At 45.0% G+C, this 17824-nt stretch overlaps 1 protein-coding gene across 1 annotated transcript in view; it reads left to right on the top strand.

The window, feature by feature from the left end:
- Positions 1–2759: 2759 nt before the first annotated feature.
- The window catches only part of LOC139405207 (eukaryotic translation initiation factor 3 subunit H), a 102416-nt gene continuing 87351 nt past the window's right edge, over positions 2760–17824 (top strand). Inside the window, exon 1 of the mRNA XM_071147636.1 lies at positions 2760–3124. Within this exon, the coding sequence (XP_071003737.1) occupies positions 3017–3124 (108 nt within the window). The 5' untranslated portion in view covers positions 2760–3016. The remainder of the gene's footprint in view (positions 3125–17824) is intronic.

Below are 17824 nucleotides of genomic sequence, written 5' to 3'. Positions count from 1 at the left end.
TATCATTTTTATGTCTGCAGTTTGAAATCAAATCAAAATGGATTTGTCCCGTGCTCAATTTAAAGAAAAAAAAGGAAAGTTGCTAACTAGCGTTAGCGCATTGAATGGAAGTCTATGGGAACAGCTAGCATGCTTCCTTCATTCTGGACACAGTCTGAGACATAAAAAATGGTATCCACGAGTTAATCTGACTGTGGGGAAGAAGATAAAGGACTTCATTGCCAAAATCTCGAGGTATACCTTTAATAATCCTGCTGTTTAGAATACAACACCAGTTGACACTCGTGACTCCCGACGAAAAAGTTTAAAACCCGCCAGCTGTATGTTAATCATGTTGTTCAGCCGCGACTCTGTGAAACATAAGATATCAGTCAAATTTATTTATATAGCCCTTCTCACATCAGCTGATATCTCAAAGTGGTGGACTATGCATATATGTAAACAACAGCTGGTGCACGCTATCTAAGGAAGTGTCTAAGTTTTTGCTCGCCTGAGGTAGAGTATCTCATGATAAACTGTAGAATCAATCAATCAAATGTATTTATATAGCCCTTATTACATCAGCTGATATCTCAAAGTGCTGTACAGAAACCCAGCCTAAAACCCCCCAAACAGCAAGCAATGCAGGTGTAGAAGCACGGTGGCTAGGAAAAACTCCCTAGAAAGGTCAAAACCTAGGAAGAAACCTAGAGAGGAACCAGGCTCTGAGGGGTGGCCAGTCCTCTTCTGGCTGTGCCGGGTGGAGATTATAAACCTAGAGAGGAACCAGGCTATGAGGGGTGGCCAGTCCTCTTCTGGCTGTGCCGGGTGGAGATTATAAACCTAGAGAGGAACCAGGCTATGATGGGTGGCCAGTCCTCTTCTGGCTGTGCCGGGTGGAGATTATAAACCTAGAGAGGAACCAGGCTATGAGGGGTGGCCAGTCCTCTTCTGGCTGTGCCGGGTGGAGATTATAACAGAACATGGCCAAGATGTTCAAATGTTCATAGATGACCAGCATGGTCAGATAATAATAATCACAGTAGTTGTCGAGGGTGCAACAGGTCAGCACTTCAGGAGTAAATGTCAGTTGGCTTTTCATAGCTGATCATTAGAGTATCTTTACCGCTCCTGCTGTCTCTAGAGAGTTGAAAACAGCAGGTCTGGGACAGGTAGCACGTCCGGTGAACACGTCCATAGCCGCAGGCAGAACAGTTGAAACTGGAGCAGCAGCACGACCAGGTGGACTGGAGACAGCAAGGAGTCATCATGCCAGGTAGTCCTGAGGCATGGTCCTAGGGCTCAGGTCCTCCGAGAGAGAAAGAGAGAAAAGGAGAGAGAGAATTAGAGCATACTTAAATTCACACAGGACACCGGATAAGACAGGAGAAGTACTCCAGATATAACAGACTGACCCTAGCCCCCCGACACATAAACTACTGCAGCATAAATACTGGAGGTTGAGACAGGAGAGGTCAGGAGACACTGTGGCCCCATCCGATGATACCCCCGGACAGGGCCAAACAGGCAGGATATAACCCCACCCACTTTGCCAAAGCACAGCCCCCACACCACTAGAGGGATATCTTCAACCACCAACTTACCATCCTGAGACAAGTTTTTAATGTCCTGTTGGTAGGTTATACATGCTCGTCTATTTGATTCTAATTTGATTCTACGTTGGCTAATAGGACCGATGGTAAATGTAGATCACCCTCTTTGAGACGGATCCTTACAAGGCACCCGGACCGTCGTCCACGATATCTCCGTCTTTTCCTCCTGCGAAATACGGGGATGAGTGCCCTGTTGGGGATGACGTCATCGTTTCCGTCCGACTCGTTGAAGAATTCCTCCGGTACGGGGTGAGTAATCGCTGCCCTGATATCAAGAAGCTCTTTTCGGTCATAAGACACCGCGTCAGAAACATTATGTACAAAATAAGTTACAAATAACGCAAAAAATAAATACATTTTAAATCCATTCAGCCCCTTTTCCTCTCTTCCTCTCCTCCTTCCTTTCATCTTTCCTTAATTCCTTCCTTCCCTCCCTCTCTCTCTCTCTCTCTCTGTGTGTCTCTCTCTCTCTTCATAACAGTAGAGGCAAAGCCCTCTAAAGAGGTGGAGACCACAGTGGGACCACACGTTGACACATTATTCCACTCATCCAATCTGTCTCTTATAGCAACCCCTCCATCTAGTTGTGTCATTCTGGCACATTGAAGAATTCCTCCAGTACGAGGTGAGTAATCGCTGCCCTGATATCAAGAAGCTCCTTTCGGTCATAAGACACCGCGTCAGAAACATTATGTACAAAATAAGCGACAAATAAAAACATACATATTGGTTACGGGATCGTGAAACGGCAACCATCTCCTTCGACGTCATTATTATGCAGTGTCTAAGGCACTGCATCTCAGTGCAAGAGGCGTCATTACAGTCCCTGGTTCGAATCCAGGCTGAATCCCATCCGGCCGTGATTGGGAGTCCCAAAGGCGGAGTACAATTGGCCCAGCGTCGTTCGGAGTAGGCCGTCATTGTAAATAAGAATTTGTTCTTAACTGACTGGCCTCGTTAAATAAAAAGCTTACATGTAAAACGGCAACATCTTCTCTATGCCCCATGGCAAAATGTGTACAATTGCAGGAAATTAACTCTAAAACGTATTTTTTTCCTAACCGCTGTCAAAGGGGGAGGCTGCTAAAATGTTTTGATCGCTGGGGGTGGGGGAAACTAAATGTTGCTTTGGGCCCCAAAAGGCTCGTGAAAGGCACAAGACAATTTACTGTTAAAAAGTATAGAAAGGACAGAGGTTGAAGATCTTTTCCTCGTGAAATGAATTATGTGATGGCAGCAATAAAGCAATAACATCGTGTTTGAACTACTTACTTACTGTATGTAGATATGACTGTATCCAGTCTCTGAATAATGGCTCTACACTCGGAACTATTTATTATGTAACCATTTACCCCAAGCGTAGAAAGCCGGTGCACTATGTCCCACCCTCTCTTTCCTCCCTCTTTTTTTCGGCGTGTTTCAGAATGGCTACTCGCAAGGAAACACCGTCGACACCAACCGCCCCGATGGCTTCCACGTCTCCGGGAGCAACTTTAGATTCACCCGTGAAACAGATTCAGATCGAGGGGCTGGTGAGTTAAATACGAGGTTATTTCTGTCCGTTTTTGGAGGCTGTGGGACCCGGATAGACTGGCTGGAAAGTGTGGCTATGCTAGTTAGCTTTAGCATCATGGCGGGCACAAGCGGGATGCATGAAATGTGTCCTAACTGTTAAATGTGGTTGGATAGTATCGCTGTCTGTACCATTTGTTGTTGTTGTGACAATAAAAAGCCCGATTTACAAGACATTAACACCAGGGTCTTGTTGCTAACGTTAAATGTGGTTAGTACTGCCATACAGTGTTGGATCTTCTCTAGCCATATTGTCTTTTTTTTAATATTTTTTTTATTTTTTTATTTTACCTTTATTTAACTAGGCAAGTCAGTTAAGAACAAATTCTTATTTTCAATGACGGCCTGGGAACAGTGGGTTAACTGCCTGTTCAGGGGCAGAACGACAGATTTGTACCTTGTCAGTCTCAAGAGGACCACAATGGAAATAATCCCGTTAACCTCGATTTTGTGCATGTATAAGGCTTTTAAGTTTTACGTGTGCTTGTTTTTTTTTTTTTTTTTAATGGTCGAATTAATAAACTAAACTAAAATACTTTTTTTTTTCATGTAGAAAAGGGTAGTGACGTCACTCCTGCCATACGGCTGAAAATCCATCTCAGACTATGTAGTTTAACAGGGGTGGACAAAAGTACCCCGTTTTCATACTTGAGTAAATGTAGACCTCTTAAAAGAAAATGACTCAAGTAAAAGTCACCTAGTAAAATACTACAAGAGTAAAAGTCTTAAAGTATTTGGTTTAAAATGTACCCAAGTATCAACAGTTAAAGTATACATTTAAAATGTCTTATATTAAGAGAACCAGACGACGCAATGTTCTTGTTTTTTTACATTTACAGATAGCCAGGGTCACAGTTCAACTCTCAGACATAGTTTACAAACGAAGCGTTTGTGTTTAGTGAGTCCTCCAGATCAGAGGCAGTAGGGATGACCAGGGATGTTCTCTGTTTAGTGAGTCCTCCAGATCAGAGGCAGTAGGGATGACCAGGGATGTTCTCTGTTTAGTGAGTCCTCCAGATCAGAGGCAGTAGGGATGGACCAGGGATGTTCTCTGTTTAGTGAGTCCTCCAGATCAGAGGCAGTAGGGATGACCAGGGATGTTCTCTGTTTAGTGAGTCCTCCAGATCAGAGGCAGTAGGGATGACCAGGGATGTTCTCTGTTTAGTGAGTCCTCCAGATCAGAGGCAGTAGGGATGACCAGGGATGTTCTCTGTTTAGTGAGTCCTCCAGATCAGAGGCAGTAGGGATGACCAGGGATGTTCTCTGTTTAGTGAGTCCTCCGGATCAGAGACAGTAGGGATGACCAGGGATGTTCTCTGTTTAGTGAGTCCTCCAGATCAGAGGCAGTAGAGATGACCAGGGATGTTCTCTGTTTAGTGAGTCCTCCAGATCAGAGGCAGTAGGGATGACCAGGGATGTTCTCTGTTTAGTGAGTCCTCCAGATCAGAGGCAGTAGGGATGACCAGGGATGTTCTCTGTTTAGTGAGTCCTCCAGATCAGAGGCAGTAGGGATGACCAGGGATGTTCTCTGTTTAGTGAGTCCGCCAGATCAGAGACAGTAGGGATGACCAGGGATGTTCTCTGTTTAGTGAGTCCTCCAGATCAGAGGCAGTAGGGATGACCAGGGATGTTCTCTGTTTAGTGAGTCCTCCAGATCAGAGGCAGTAGGGATGACCAGGGATGTTCTCTGTTTAGTGAGTCCTCCAGATCAGAGGCAGTAGGGATGACCAGGGATGTTCTGTGTTTAGTGAGTCCTCCAGATCAGAGACAGTAGGGATGACCAGGGATGTTCTCTGTTTAGTGAGTCCTCCAGATCAGAGGCAGTAGGGATGACCAGGGATGTTCTCTGTTTAGTGAGTCCTCCAGATCAGAGGCAGTAGGGATGACCAGGGATGTTCTCTGTTTAGTGAGTCCTCCAGATCAGAGGCAGTAGGGATGACCAGGGATGTTCTGTGTTTAGTGAGTCCTCCAGATCAGAGGCAGTAGGGATGACCAGGGATGTTCTGTGTTTAGTGAGTCCTCCAGATCAGAGGCAGTAGGGATGACCAGGGATGTTCTCTGTTTAGTGAGTCCTCCAGATCAGAGGCAGTAGGGATGACCAGGGATGTTCTCTGTTTAGTGAGTCCTCCAGATCAGAGGCAGTAGGGATGACCAGGGATGTTCTGTGTTTAGTGAGTCCTCCAGATCAGAGACAGTAGGGATGACCAGGGATGTTCTCTGTTTAGTGAGTCCTCCAGATCAGAGGCAGTAGGGATGTCCAGGGATGCTCTTTTGATAAGTGCGTAAATTAGACCATTTCCTGTCCTGCTAAACATTCAAAATGTAACGAATAATTTTGGGTTTCAGGGAAAATGTAAAAAGTACATTATTTTATTTAAGAATGTAGTGGAGTAAAACCTAAAGTTGTCAAAAATATAAATAGTTAATTACAGATACCCCCCAAAAACTTAATAAGTACTTTACACCACTAGTAGTTAGTCTGTAGCAATAACTGGGAGCGTAGACACAGTTCAATAACTGGGAGCGTAGACACAGTTCACTAACTGGGAGCGTAGACACAGTTCACTAACTGGGAGCGTAGACACAGTTCACTAACTGGGAGCGTAGACACAGTTCACTAACTGGGAGCGTAGACACAGTTCACTAACTGGGAGCGTAGACACAGTTCACTAACTGGGAGCGTAGACACAGTTCACTAACTGGGAGCGTAGACACAGTTCACTAACTGGGAGCGTAGACACAGTTCACTAACTGGGAGCGTAGACACAGTTAAAAGAGAGATGTTGCCATGTCTTGTCAATTTGAGGCACATTCATGTTCAGGCGTCAAACAAAACACAGGACTGACAGTCAGTGCCAGAAGTGGCCCCTACTGTGTCCACAGTACAAAACACAGGACTGAAACAAACAAAAAAAGCTCACAAATGAACTGGAAAAACAGAAATAACAGATTTGCATCTAGGCTACATTGACCTTTTCTCCTGCACTACCTCCGTTTTGCCAACAGAGGGCGACATTGTTTTACTGCTAGTGAAATATAATCAATCTGCAGTAGAAAAAATAAAGAAGTAGTTTTTTTATGCTTCACGTTTTAATCAGAGGAGAGTAGAGGAACTTGACCGGGCAGCTGCTGCTAGAACACGATTTGATCTCCTCGTTATAAATCAACAGCCAGACTAGAGGACTAAAAGGTTCAAATAAGAGTCTACTGTGTATGGTTTAATAAGTGCTTGGCTGGTTAGATACAAGGAGATTTGTTATGAAGAAATATGGACTCATTTTGGGGAAATAATTGTCTGCTCGCATCTCAAATAGCACCCTATTCTCTTATATAGTTCACCGCTGGTCTAAAGTAGTGCACTATATAGGGAATAGGGCCCTGGTCTAAAGTAGTGCTCTATATAGGGAATAGGGCCCTGGTCTAAAGTAGTGCACTATATAGGGAATAGGGTGTCATAGGGCCCTGGTCTAAAGTAGTGCTCTATATAGGGAATAGGGCTCTGGTCTAAAGTAGTGCTCTATATAGGGAATAGGGCTCTGTTCTAAAGTAGTGCACTATATAGGGAATAGGGCCCTGGTCTATAGTAGTGCACTATATAGGGAATAGGGCCCTGGTCTAAAGTAGTGCACTATATAGGGAATAGGGCCCTGGTCTAAAGTAGTGCACTATATAGGGAATAGGGCCCTGGTCTAAAGTAGTGCACTATATAGGGAATAGGGCCCTGGTCTAAAGTAGTGCACTATATAGGGAATAGGGCCCTGGTCTAAAGTAGTGCACTATATAGGGAATAGGGCCCTGGTCTAAAGTAGTGCACTATATAGGGAATAGGGTGTCATTCAGGATTCAGCCTGTGTTTGTCTGTGAAATACACCGCATTCATTCATTTTGGGGCTTCCGAGTGGCTCAGTGGTCTAAGGCACTGCAACTCGGTGTTAGAGGCGTCACTACAGGCCCTGGTTCGATCCCGGGCTGTATCACAGCCGGCTGTGATCGGAAGTCCCATAAGGCAACGCACAATTTGGCCCAACGTCGTCCCGGGTTAATGGAGGTTTTGGCCAGTGGTAGGCTGTCATTCGTAAATAAGAATTAACCGACTTGCCTGGTTGAGTAAAACATCTGACCCACCTGTGGTTGCTGCCTGCCTGGTGCTAGATTGGATCATTGTGAAGGACAGTTATTCCCAGTGTAGCTAAACTATTCACCTATTCGGGGGTACTTGGAGCCAGCCAGCTAGTTGCTATTCCATTGCATCATGCTAAGTCAAGAGATCTAGAGTTAGGATGGCCAGGATGTCCTGTTCAAACAGAAGCAGGATCTGTTTTATTTCTGTAGATGCATATGGATCATTTATAAAGCCACACATCTAATGTTATTAGTCACATGCACCGAATACAACTGATGTAGTAGACCTTACAGTGAAATGCTGAATACAACAGGTGTAGTAGACCTTACGGTGAAATGCTGAATACAACAGGTGTAGTAGACCTTACAGTGAAATGCTGACTACAACAGGTGTAGTAGACCTTACAGTGAAATGCTGAATACAACAGGTGTAGTAGACCTTACAGTGGAATGCTGAATACAACAGGTGTAGTAGACCTTATGCAGAATACAACAGGTGTAGTAGACCTTACAGTGAAATGCTGACTACAACAGGTGTAGTAGACCTTACAGTGAAATGCTGAATACAACAGGTGTAGTAGACCTTATGCAGAATACAACAGGTGTAGTAGACCTTACAGTGAAATGCTGAATACAACAGGTGTAGTAGACCTTACAGGGAAATGCTGAATACAACAGGTGTAGTAGACCTCACAGTGAAATGCTGAATACAACAGGTGTAGTAGACCTTACAGTGAAATGCTGAATACAACAGGTGTAGTAGACCTCACAGTGAAATGCTGAATACAACAGGTGTAGTAGACCTTACAGTGAAATGCTGAATACAACAGGTGTAGTAGACCTTACAGTGAAATGCAGAATACAACAGGTGTAGTAGACCTTACAGTGAAATGCTGAATACAACAGGTGTAGTAGACCTTACAGGGAAATGCTGAATACAACAGGTGTAGTAGACCTCACAGTGAAATGCTGAATACAACAGGTGTAGTAGACCTTACAGTGAAATGCTGAATACAACAGGTGTAGTAGACCTCACAGTGAAATGCTGAATACAACAGGTGTAGTAGACCTTACAGTGAAATGCTGAAAACAACAGGTGTAGTAGACCTCACAGTGAAATGTTTACCAGTATACCAGTACCAGTATATAGACTATATACAGGGGGGGGTACCAGTATAGAGACTATATAGTCTCTATACTGGTACCCCCTGTATATAGTCCCGCTATTGTTATTTTACTGCTGCTCTTTAATTACTTGTTACTTTTATTTCTTATTCTTATCGGTATTTTATTTTTAAAAACTGATTTGTTGGTTAAGGGGCTCGTAAGTCAGCATTTCACTGTGAGGTCTACTACACCTGTTGTATTCAGCATTTCACTGTGAGGTCTACTACACCTGTTGTATTCAGCATTTCACTGTGAGGTCTACTACACCTGTTGTATTCAGCATTTCACTGTAAGGTCTACTACACCTGTTGTAATTCAGCATTTCACTGTAAGGTCTACTTTACCTGTTGTATTCAGCATTTCACTGTAAGGTGAACTACCTACACCAGTTGTATTCAGCATTTCACTGTAAGGTCTACTACACCTGTTGTATTCAGCATTTCACTGTAAGGTCTACTACACCTGTTGTATTCAGCATTTCACTGTGAGGTCTACTACACCTGTTGTATTCAGCATTTCACTGTAAGGTCTACTACACCTGTTGTATAGAGACTATATACAGGGGGGTACCAGTATAGAGACTATATACAGGGGGGGGGGGGGTACCAGTATAGAGACTATATACAGGGGGGGGGGGGGGTACCAGTATAGAGACTATATACAGGGGGGGGGGGGGTACCAGTATAGAGACTATATACAAGGGGGGGTACCAGTATAGAGATTATATACAGGGGGGGGGTACCAGTATAGAGACTATATACAGGGGGGGGGTACCAGTATAGAGATTATATACAGGGGGGGGGGGGGGGGGTACCAGTATAGAGACTATATACAGGGGGGGGGGGTACCAGTATAGAGACTATATACAGGGGGGGGTACCAGTATAGAGTCAATATGTGGGGGCACCGGTTAGTCGAGGTAATATGTACATGAGTTATTAAAGTGACTAGATGATAACAGAGAGTAGCAGCAGTGTAAAGATGAACACTTAGGCAAAAAATTAACAGTTAGGCCATTGATTTATAGACCTAATTACATTGGAGTTTCCTCTCTCTCCTCAATTTTCTCAGACAATTAGGCGAAGACGAGGGCTGTTTCCTCGTCTCCACTGCCTCCGTCTCATTGTTCTCCATCTCAATATGCTGGTTTCATTCAGTTATTATGCACATAGCAACATAGGGAAAGGTGCCAATTCCACAGTGCACTGAAAATGATGTTTCAGAACCGCGGACAGCGACCGTAATGACACGGGAGAAAGTGCTGTTGTTATAAAGACATAACATTAGACGGTGATTGGCGGCTGGCGTGGCTGAGGTTTTTCTATGTAGAGGGACTATCGGCAAAGCCAACGGAGAAGGGCAGATGTCAGCCCCATATATTGGTCATTCTCTATTGATCAGCTTGGAGTCATACGATGAGTTTAACCAGCATTTTTTATTGTTGTTGCAATAGTCACTGATCTGGCTTTCAAGTCTATGAAAATGTCATTTTTTTTGTAGTTGTGACAAACAGCATAAATCAATGTTCATTGATACTCTTGTTTTCGTAGTGTCTGCTCTGAACTGCAGGTTTGAGGAATTGAGACATAAAGGTTATCAGTAGAAAGGTTAACTTGTCTATCACAGTAAAATAATGTCTAAATGTGTTTCGGTGTCAATATGTCCCATTTCTGTTGGACCAAACCTCAATGTAGATAGCGAGTTGAAACCGCTTGTCAGACAGGAAGATGAGGCCAGGGGGAGGGGCTTGGCGTGTGAGGCCAGGGGGAGGGGCTTGGCGTGAGGGGCCAGGGGGAGGGGCTTGGCGTGAGGGGCCAGGGGGGGGGGGCTTGGCGTGAGAGGCCAGGGGGGGGGGGGGGGGCCAGGGGCTTGGCGTGAGAGGCCAGGGGGGGAGGGGCTTGGCGTGAGAGGCCAGGGGGGGAGGGGCTTGGCGTGAGAGGCCAGGGGGGGAGGGGCTTGGCGTGAGAGGCCAGGGGGGGAGGGGCTTGGCGTGAGAGGCCGGGGGGGAGGGGCTTGGCGTGAGAGGCCGGGGGGGAGGGGCTTGATGTGTGCTTAAACCTTAGAGGAAGAGGCGATGCGAGAGGTTTTACTCTGGCTAAAATCTGTCCACAATAAGGCCAATGTGTTTCTATGGGCTTATTTCTGGACCTAAGCTTGTCGCCTGTCTTCCCTCCTTTGGGTCAACGACTCCCATTGTTAGGGGCGGAGGTGTGCATCTCTTCAATATATACAGACCTTTGTTCAGTACAGATAAATGGTGCCAGTCAAGTTTGGACACCGACTCAAGGGCTTTTCTTTATTTGTTAAAACCATTTTATACTTTGTAGAATAATAGTGAAGACATGAAAACTATGACAAAATATATTTTAGATTCTTCAAAGTAGCCACCCTTTGCCATGATGACAGCTTTGCGCACTCTTGGCATTCTCATTCACTGGTAGTGTATATTGTGAATCACCCATCAGTCTGAAAAAATTTAGTTATGATTTTTAGGTCATGACCGCCCTACACGGCGGTCATGTGGCCCGGCCCTACACGGGGTCCCACCGAGGCCCGGCCCTCCACGGAGGCCCACCGAGGCCCGGCCCTCCACGGGGGGTCGCACGGAGGCCCGACCCTCCACGGGGGGTCGCACGGAGGCCCGGCCCTCCACGGGGGGTCGCACGGAGGCCCGGCCCTCCACGGGGGGTCGCACGGAGGCCCGGCCCTCCACGGGGGCCCACCGAGGCCCGGCCCTTGCCAGCCCTACCAACAGTTCTATTGAGCGTTACACCAGGTTAACAGGTCATCGGGGTGGAGGCCTCAGTCAGCTACTTCCGATGCTTGGCAGGTTCAAACATTCCACATCGTAGATCCTGAGTCACTCACATCCAGGCGACTCAAAGCTCACGTTTTATTTCTGACATCGTGTTGACTTCACCTTCAGGATGTGTTATTGTGTCTGTGGGGCTCATGATTTAATGAAATTGAGGAATTGAGGATGGAAGTCAGCAGGGTTTTCACCTACGATTTCATTATTTTTGTTTTGTTTGTTGCGTGATTCAATTTTAAACCTGTTTTGATTTTTACAATTTTAGTGCCCACACACATATCAATCTTCTCCACATGAAGTTTGCTGCCACCAGCTGTTGAGCAAGATCGATCTGAGGTAGAAGAGAAACCTACCTAATAAAGTCCAACAGGCTTTACTTGCAATACCTGATGGTATTTATATGAAGCCTGGATATCGTCACAAAGCCACTACTAGCTGATGGTATTTATATGAAGCCTGGATATCGTCACAAAGCCACTACTAGCTGATGGTATTTATATGAAGCCTGGATATCGTCACAAAGCCACTACTACCTGATGGTATTTATATGAAGCCTGGATATCGTCACAAAGCCACTACTAGCTGATGGTATTTATATGAAGCCTGGATATCGTCACAAAGCCACTACTACCTGATGGTATTTATATGAAGCCTGGATATCGTCACAAAGCCACTACTAGCTGATGGTATTTATATGAAGCCTGGATATCGTCACAAAGCCACTACTACCTGATGGTATTTATATGAAGCCTGGATATCGTCACAAAGCCACTACTAGCTGATGGTATTTATATGAAGCCTGGATATCGTCACAAAGCCACTACTAGCTGATGGTATTTATATGAAGCCTGGATATCGTCACAAAGCCACTACTAGCTGATGGTATTTATATGAAGCCTGGATATCGTCACAAAGCCACTACTACCTGATGGTATTTATATGAAGCCTGGATATCGTCACAAAGCCACTACTAGCTGATGGTATTTATATGAAGCCTGGATATCGTCACAAAGCCACTACTACCTGATGGTATTTATATGAAGCCTGGATATCGTCACAAAGCCACTACTAGCTGATGGTATTTATATGAAGCCTGGATATTGTCACAAAGCCACTACTAGCTGATGGTATTTATATGAAGCCTGGATATCGTCACAAAGCCACTACTAGCTGATGGTATTTATATGAAGCCTGGATATCGTCACAAAGCCACTACTACCTGATGGTATTTATATGAAGCCTGGATATCGTCACAAAGCCACTACTAGCTGATGGTATTTATATGAAGCCTGGATATCGTCACAAAGCCACTACTAGCTGATGGTATTTATATGAAGCCTGGATATCGTCACAAAGCCACTACTAGCTGATGGTATTTATATGAAGCCTGGATATCGTCACAAAGCCACTACTAGCTGATGGTATTTATATGAAGCCTGGATATCGTCACAAAGCCACTACTAGCTGATGGTATTTATATGAAGCCTGGATATCGTCACAAAGCCACTACTAGCTGATGGTATTTATATGAAGCCTGGATATCGTCACAAAGCCACTACTAGCTGATGGTATTTATATGAAGCCTGGATATCGTCACAAAGCCACTACTAGCTGATGGTATTTATATGAAGCCTGGATATCGTCACAAAGCCACTACTAGCTGATGGTATTTATATGAAGCCTGGATATCGTCACAAAGCCACTACTACCTGATGGTATTTATATGAAGCCTGGATATCGTCACAAAGCCACTACTAGCTGATGGTATTTATATGAAGCCTGGATATCGTCACAAAGCCACTACTACCTGATGGTATTTATATGAAGCCTGGATATCGTCACAAAGCCACTACTAGCTGATGGTATTTATATGAAGCCTGGATATCGTCACAAAGCCACTACTACCTGATGGTATTTATATGAAGCCTGGATATCGTCACAAAGCCACTACTAGCTGATGGTATTTATATGAAGCCTGGATATCGTCACAAAGCCACTACTAGCTGATGGTATTTATATGAAGCCTGAATATCGTCACAAAGCCACTACTAGCTGATGGTATTTATATGAAGCCTGGATATCGTCACAAAGCCACTACTAGCTGATGGTATTTATATGAAGCCTGGATATCGTCACAAAGCCACTACTAGCTGATGGTATTTATATGAAGCCTGGATATCGTCACAAAGCCACTACTAGCTGATGGTATTTATATGAAGCCTGGATATCGTCACAAAGCCACTACTAGCTGATGGTATTTATATGAAGCCTGGATATCGTCACAAAGCCACTACTAGCTGATGGTATTTATATGAAGCCTGGATATCGTCACAAAGCCACTACTAGCTGATGGTATTTATATGAAGCCTGGATATCGTCACAAAGCCACTACTAGCTGATGGTATTTATATGAAGCCTGGATATCGTCACAAAGCCACTACTAGCTGATGGTATTTATATGAAGCCTGGATATCGTCACAAAGCCACTACTACCTGATGGTATTTATATGAAGCCTGGATATCGTCACAAAGCCACTACTACCTGATGGTATTTATATGAAGCCTGGATATCGTCACAAAGCCACTACTAGCTGATGGTATTTATATGAAGCCTGGATATCGTCACAAAGCCACTACTCGCTGATGGTATTTATATGAAGCCTGGATATCGTCACAAAGCCACTACTACCTGATGGTATTTATATGAAGCCTGGATATCGTCACAAAGCCACTACTACCTGATGGTATTTATATGAAGCCTGGATATCGTCACAAAGCCACTACTAGCTGATGGTATTTATATGAAGCCTGGATATCGTCACAAAGCCACTACTACCTGATGGTATTTATATGAAGCCTGGATATCGTCACAAAGCCACTACTAGCTGATGGTATTTATATGAAGCCTGGATATCGTCACAAAGCCACTACTAGCTGATGGTATTTATATGAAGCCTGGATATCGTCACAAAGCCACTACTAGCTGATGGTATTTATATGAAGCCTGGATATCGTCACAAAGCCACTACTACCTGATGGTATTTATATGAAGCCTGGATATCGTCACAAAGCCACTACTAGCTGATGGTATTTATATGAAGCCTGGATATCGTCACAAAGCCACTACTACCTGATGGTATTTATATGAAGCCTGGATATCGTCACAAAGCCACTACTACCTGATGGTATTTATATGAAGCCTGGATATCGTCACAAAGCCACTACTAGCTGATGGTATTTATATGAAGCCTGGATATCGTCACAAAGCCACTACTAGCTGATGGTATTTATATGAAGCCTGGATATCGTCACAAAGCCACTACTAGCTGATGGTATTTATATGAAGCCTGGATATCGTCACAAAGCCACTACTAGCTGATGGTATTTATATGAAGCCTGGATATCGTCACAAAGCCACTACTAGCTGATTTTTAACCCGCAGTCCTTCAGGAGATGTGGGACGATCGATCTGTCGCGGTTCCAGCTCTGTTGTGACGCTCCATTATTTTAGTTTTTGAGACGTGATGGAAGGCTGGGTGAAGGTTTAGAATACGAGACGTGATGGAAGGATTGGTGTGGCTGGGTGAAGGTTTAGAATACGTGACGTGATGGAAGGATTGGTGTGGCTGGGTGAAGGTTTAGAATACGAGACGTGATGGAAGGATTGGTGTGGCTGGGTGAAGGTTTAGAATACGTGACGTGGTGGAAGGATTGGTGTGGCTGGGTGAAGGTTTAGAATACGTGACGTGATGGAAGGATTGGTGTGGCTGGGTGAAGGTTTAGAATACGCGACGTGATGGAAGGATTGGTGTGGCTGGGTGAAGGTTTAGAATACGTGACGTGATGGAAGGATTGGTGTGGCTGGGTGAAGGTTTAGAATACGAGACGTGATGGAAGGATTGGTGTGGCTGGGTGAAGGTTTAGAATACGCGACGTGATGGAAGGATTGGTTTGGCTGGGTGAAGGTTTAGAATACGAGACGTGATGGAAGGATTGGTGTGGCTGGGTGAAGGTTTAGAATACGAGACGTGATGGAAGGATTGGTGTGGCTGGGTGAAGGTTTAGAATACGAGACGTGATGGAAGGATTGGTGTGGCTGGGTGAAGGTTTAGAATACGAGACGTGATGGAAGGATTGGTGTGGCTGGGTGAAGGTTTAGAATACGAGACGTGATGGAAGGATTGGTGTGGCTGGGTGAAGGTTTAGAATACGAGACGTGATGGAAGGATTGGTGTGGCTGGGTGAAGGTTTAGAATACGAGACGTGATGGAAGGATTGGTGTGGCTGGGTGAAGGTTTAGAATACGAGACGTGATGGAAGGATTGGTGTGGCTGGGTGAAGGTTTAGAATACGAGACGTGATGGAAGGATTGGTGTGGCTGGGTGAAGGTTTAGAATACGAGACGTGATGGAAGGATTGGTGTGGCTGGGTGAAGGTTTAGAATACGTGACGTGATGGAAGGATTGGTGAAGGTTTAGAATACGAGACGTGATGGAAGGCTGGGTGAAGGTTTAGAATACGAGACGTGATGGAAGGATTGGTGTGGCTGGGTGAAGGTTTAGAATACGAGACGTGATGGAAGGATTGGTGTGGCTGGGTGAAGGTTTAGAATACGTGACGTGATGGAAGGCTGGGTGAAGGTTTAGAATACGAGACGTGATGGAAGGATTGGTGTGGCTGGGTGAAGGTTTAGAATACGAGACGTGATGGAAGGATTGGTGTGGCTGGGTGAAGGTTTAGAATACGAGACGTGATGGAAGGATTGGTGTGGCTGGGTGAAGGTTTAGAATACGAGACGTGATGGAAGGCTGGGTGAAGGTTTAGAATACGAGACGTGATGGAAGGATTGGTGTGGCTGGGTGAAGGTTTAGAATACGAGACGTGGTGGAAGGATTGGTGTGGCTGGGTGAAGGTTTAGAATACGAGACGTGATGGAAGGATTGGTGTGGCTGGGTGAAGGTTTAGAATACGAGACGTGATGGAAGGATTGGTGTGGCTGGGTGAAGGTTTAGAATACGAGACGTGATGGAAGGATTGGTGTGGCTGGGTGAAGGTTTAGAATACGAGACGTGATGGAAGGATTGGTGTGGCTGGGTGAAGGTTTAGAATACGTGACGTGATGGAAGGATTGGTGTGGCTGGGTGAAGGTTTAGAATACGAGACGTGATGGAAGGATTGGTGTGGCTGGGTGAAGGTTTAGAATACGAGACGTGATGGAAGGATTGGTGTGGCTGGGTGAAGGTTTAGAATACGAGACGTGATGAAAGGATTGGTGTGGCTGGGTGAAGGTTTAGAATACGTGACGTGATGGAAGGCTGGGTGAAGGTTTAGAATACGAGACGTGATGGAAGGCTGGGTGAAGGTTTAGAATACGAGACGTGATGGAAGGATTGGTGTGGCTGGGTGAAGGTTTAGAATACGAGACGTGATGGAAGGATTGGTGTGGCTGGGTGAAGGTTTAGAATACGAGACGTGATGGAAGGCTGGGTGAAGGTTTAGAATACGAGACGTGATGGAAGGATTGGTGTGGCTGGGTGAAGGTTTAGAATACGAGACGTGATGGAAGGATTGGTGTGGCTGGGTGAAGGTTTAGAATACGAGACGTGATGGAAGGATTGGTGTGGCTGGGTGAAGGTTTAGAATACGAGACGTGATGAAAGGATTGGTGTGGCTGGGTGAAGGTTTAGAATACGTGATGTGATGGAAGGATTGGTGTGGCTGGGTGAAGGTTTAGAATACGTGACGTGATGGAAGGATTGGTGTGGCTGGGTGAAGGTTTAGAATACGTGACGTGATGGAAGGATTGGTGTGGCTGGGTGAAGGTTTAGAATACGAGACGTGATGGAAGGATTGGTGTGGCTGGGTGAAGGTTTAGAATACGTGACGTGATGGAAGGCTGGGTGAAGGTTTAGAATACGAGACGTGATGGAAGGCTGGGTGAAGGTTTAGAATACGAGACGTGATGGAAGGATTGGTGTGGCTGGGTGAAGGTTTAGAATACGAGACGTGATGGAAGGATTGGTGTGGCTGGGTGAAGGTTTAGAATACGTGACGTGATGGAAGGCTGGGTGAAGGTTTAGAATACGAGACGTGATGGAAGGCTGGGTGAAGGTTTAGAATACGTGAGTATTGACAGACTTTAATCTGACCCGGTGGCTTTGAGAGAGGAAAGAAGGACGTTTGCAGCAGTGATAGAGGGGGAATAGGCCTTTAAAAGGTGTCCGTTCTGTCCCTATAAAACGTGGACGGAATCCAGACTTTTTTTCAACAATATAAAACAAATGTATTGAACTTGGGAATCAAGTAAATGTATTGAAAATAAATGCCGCGTCCCGAGTCTTACCACTTAACGTAGCCGTTAGCGATGATGCTAATGAAAAGCCTTCTGGTAGATTAAAAGTTCCCCCCAAAAAAACCTTCTCAATTAAATGTTAAGTACGAAGTAGCCAATGTTCACCTGGCAGAATGACCTCATGAATATTTTAATATATGCAGAGGGTTTTCTGTCACCTGGCAGAATGACCTCATGAATATTTTAATATATGCAGAGGGTTTTCTGT

Source organism: Oncorhynchus clarkii, unplaced genomic scaffold (assembly GCF_045791955.1).
Source record: "Oncorhynchus clarkii lewisi isolate Uvic-CL-2024 unplaced genomic scaffold, UVic_Ocla_1.0 unplaced_contig_6320_pilon_pilon, whole genome shotgun sequence".
Lineage (NCBI taxonomy): Eukaryota > Metazoa > Chordata > Actinopteri > Salmoniformes > Salmonidae > Oncorhynchus > Oncorhynchus clarkii.
The sequence above is the reverse complement of the archived record's forward strand: the minus strand, read 5'-3'. Positions and strand labels throughout refer to the sequence as shown.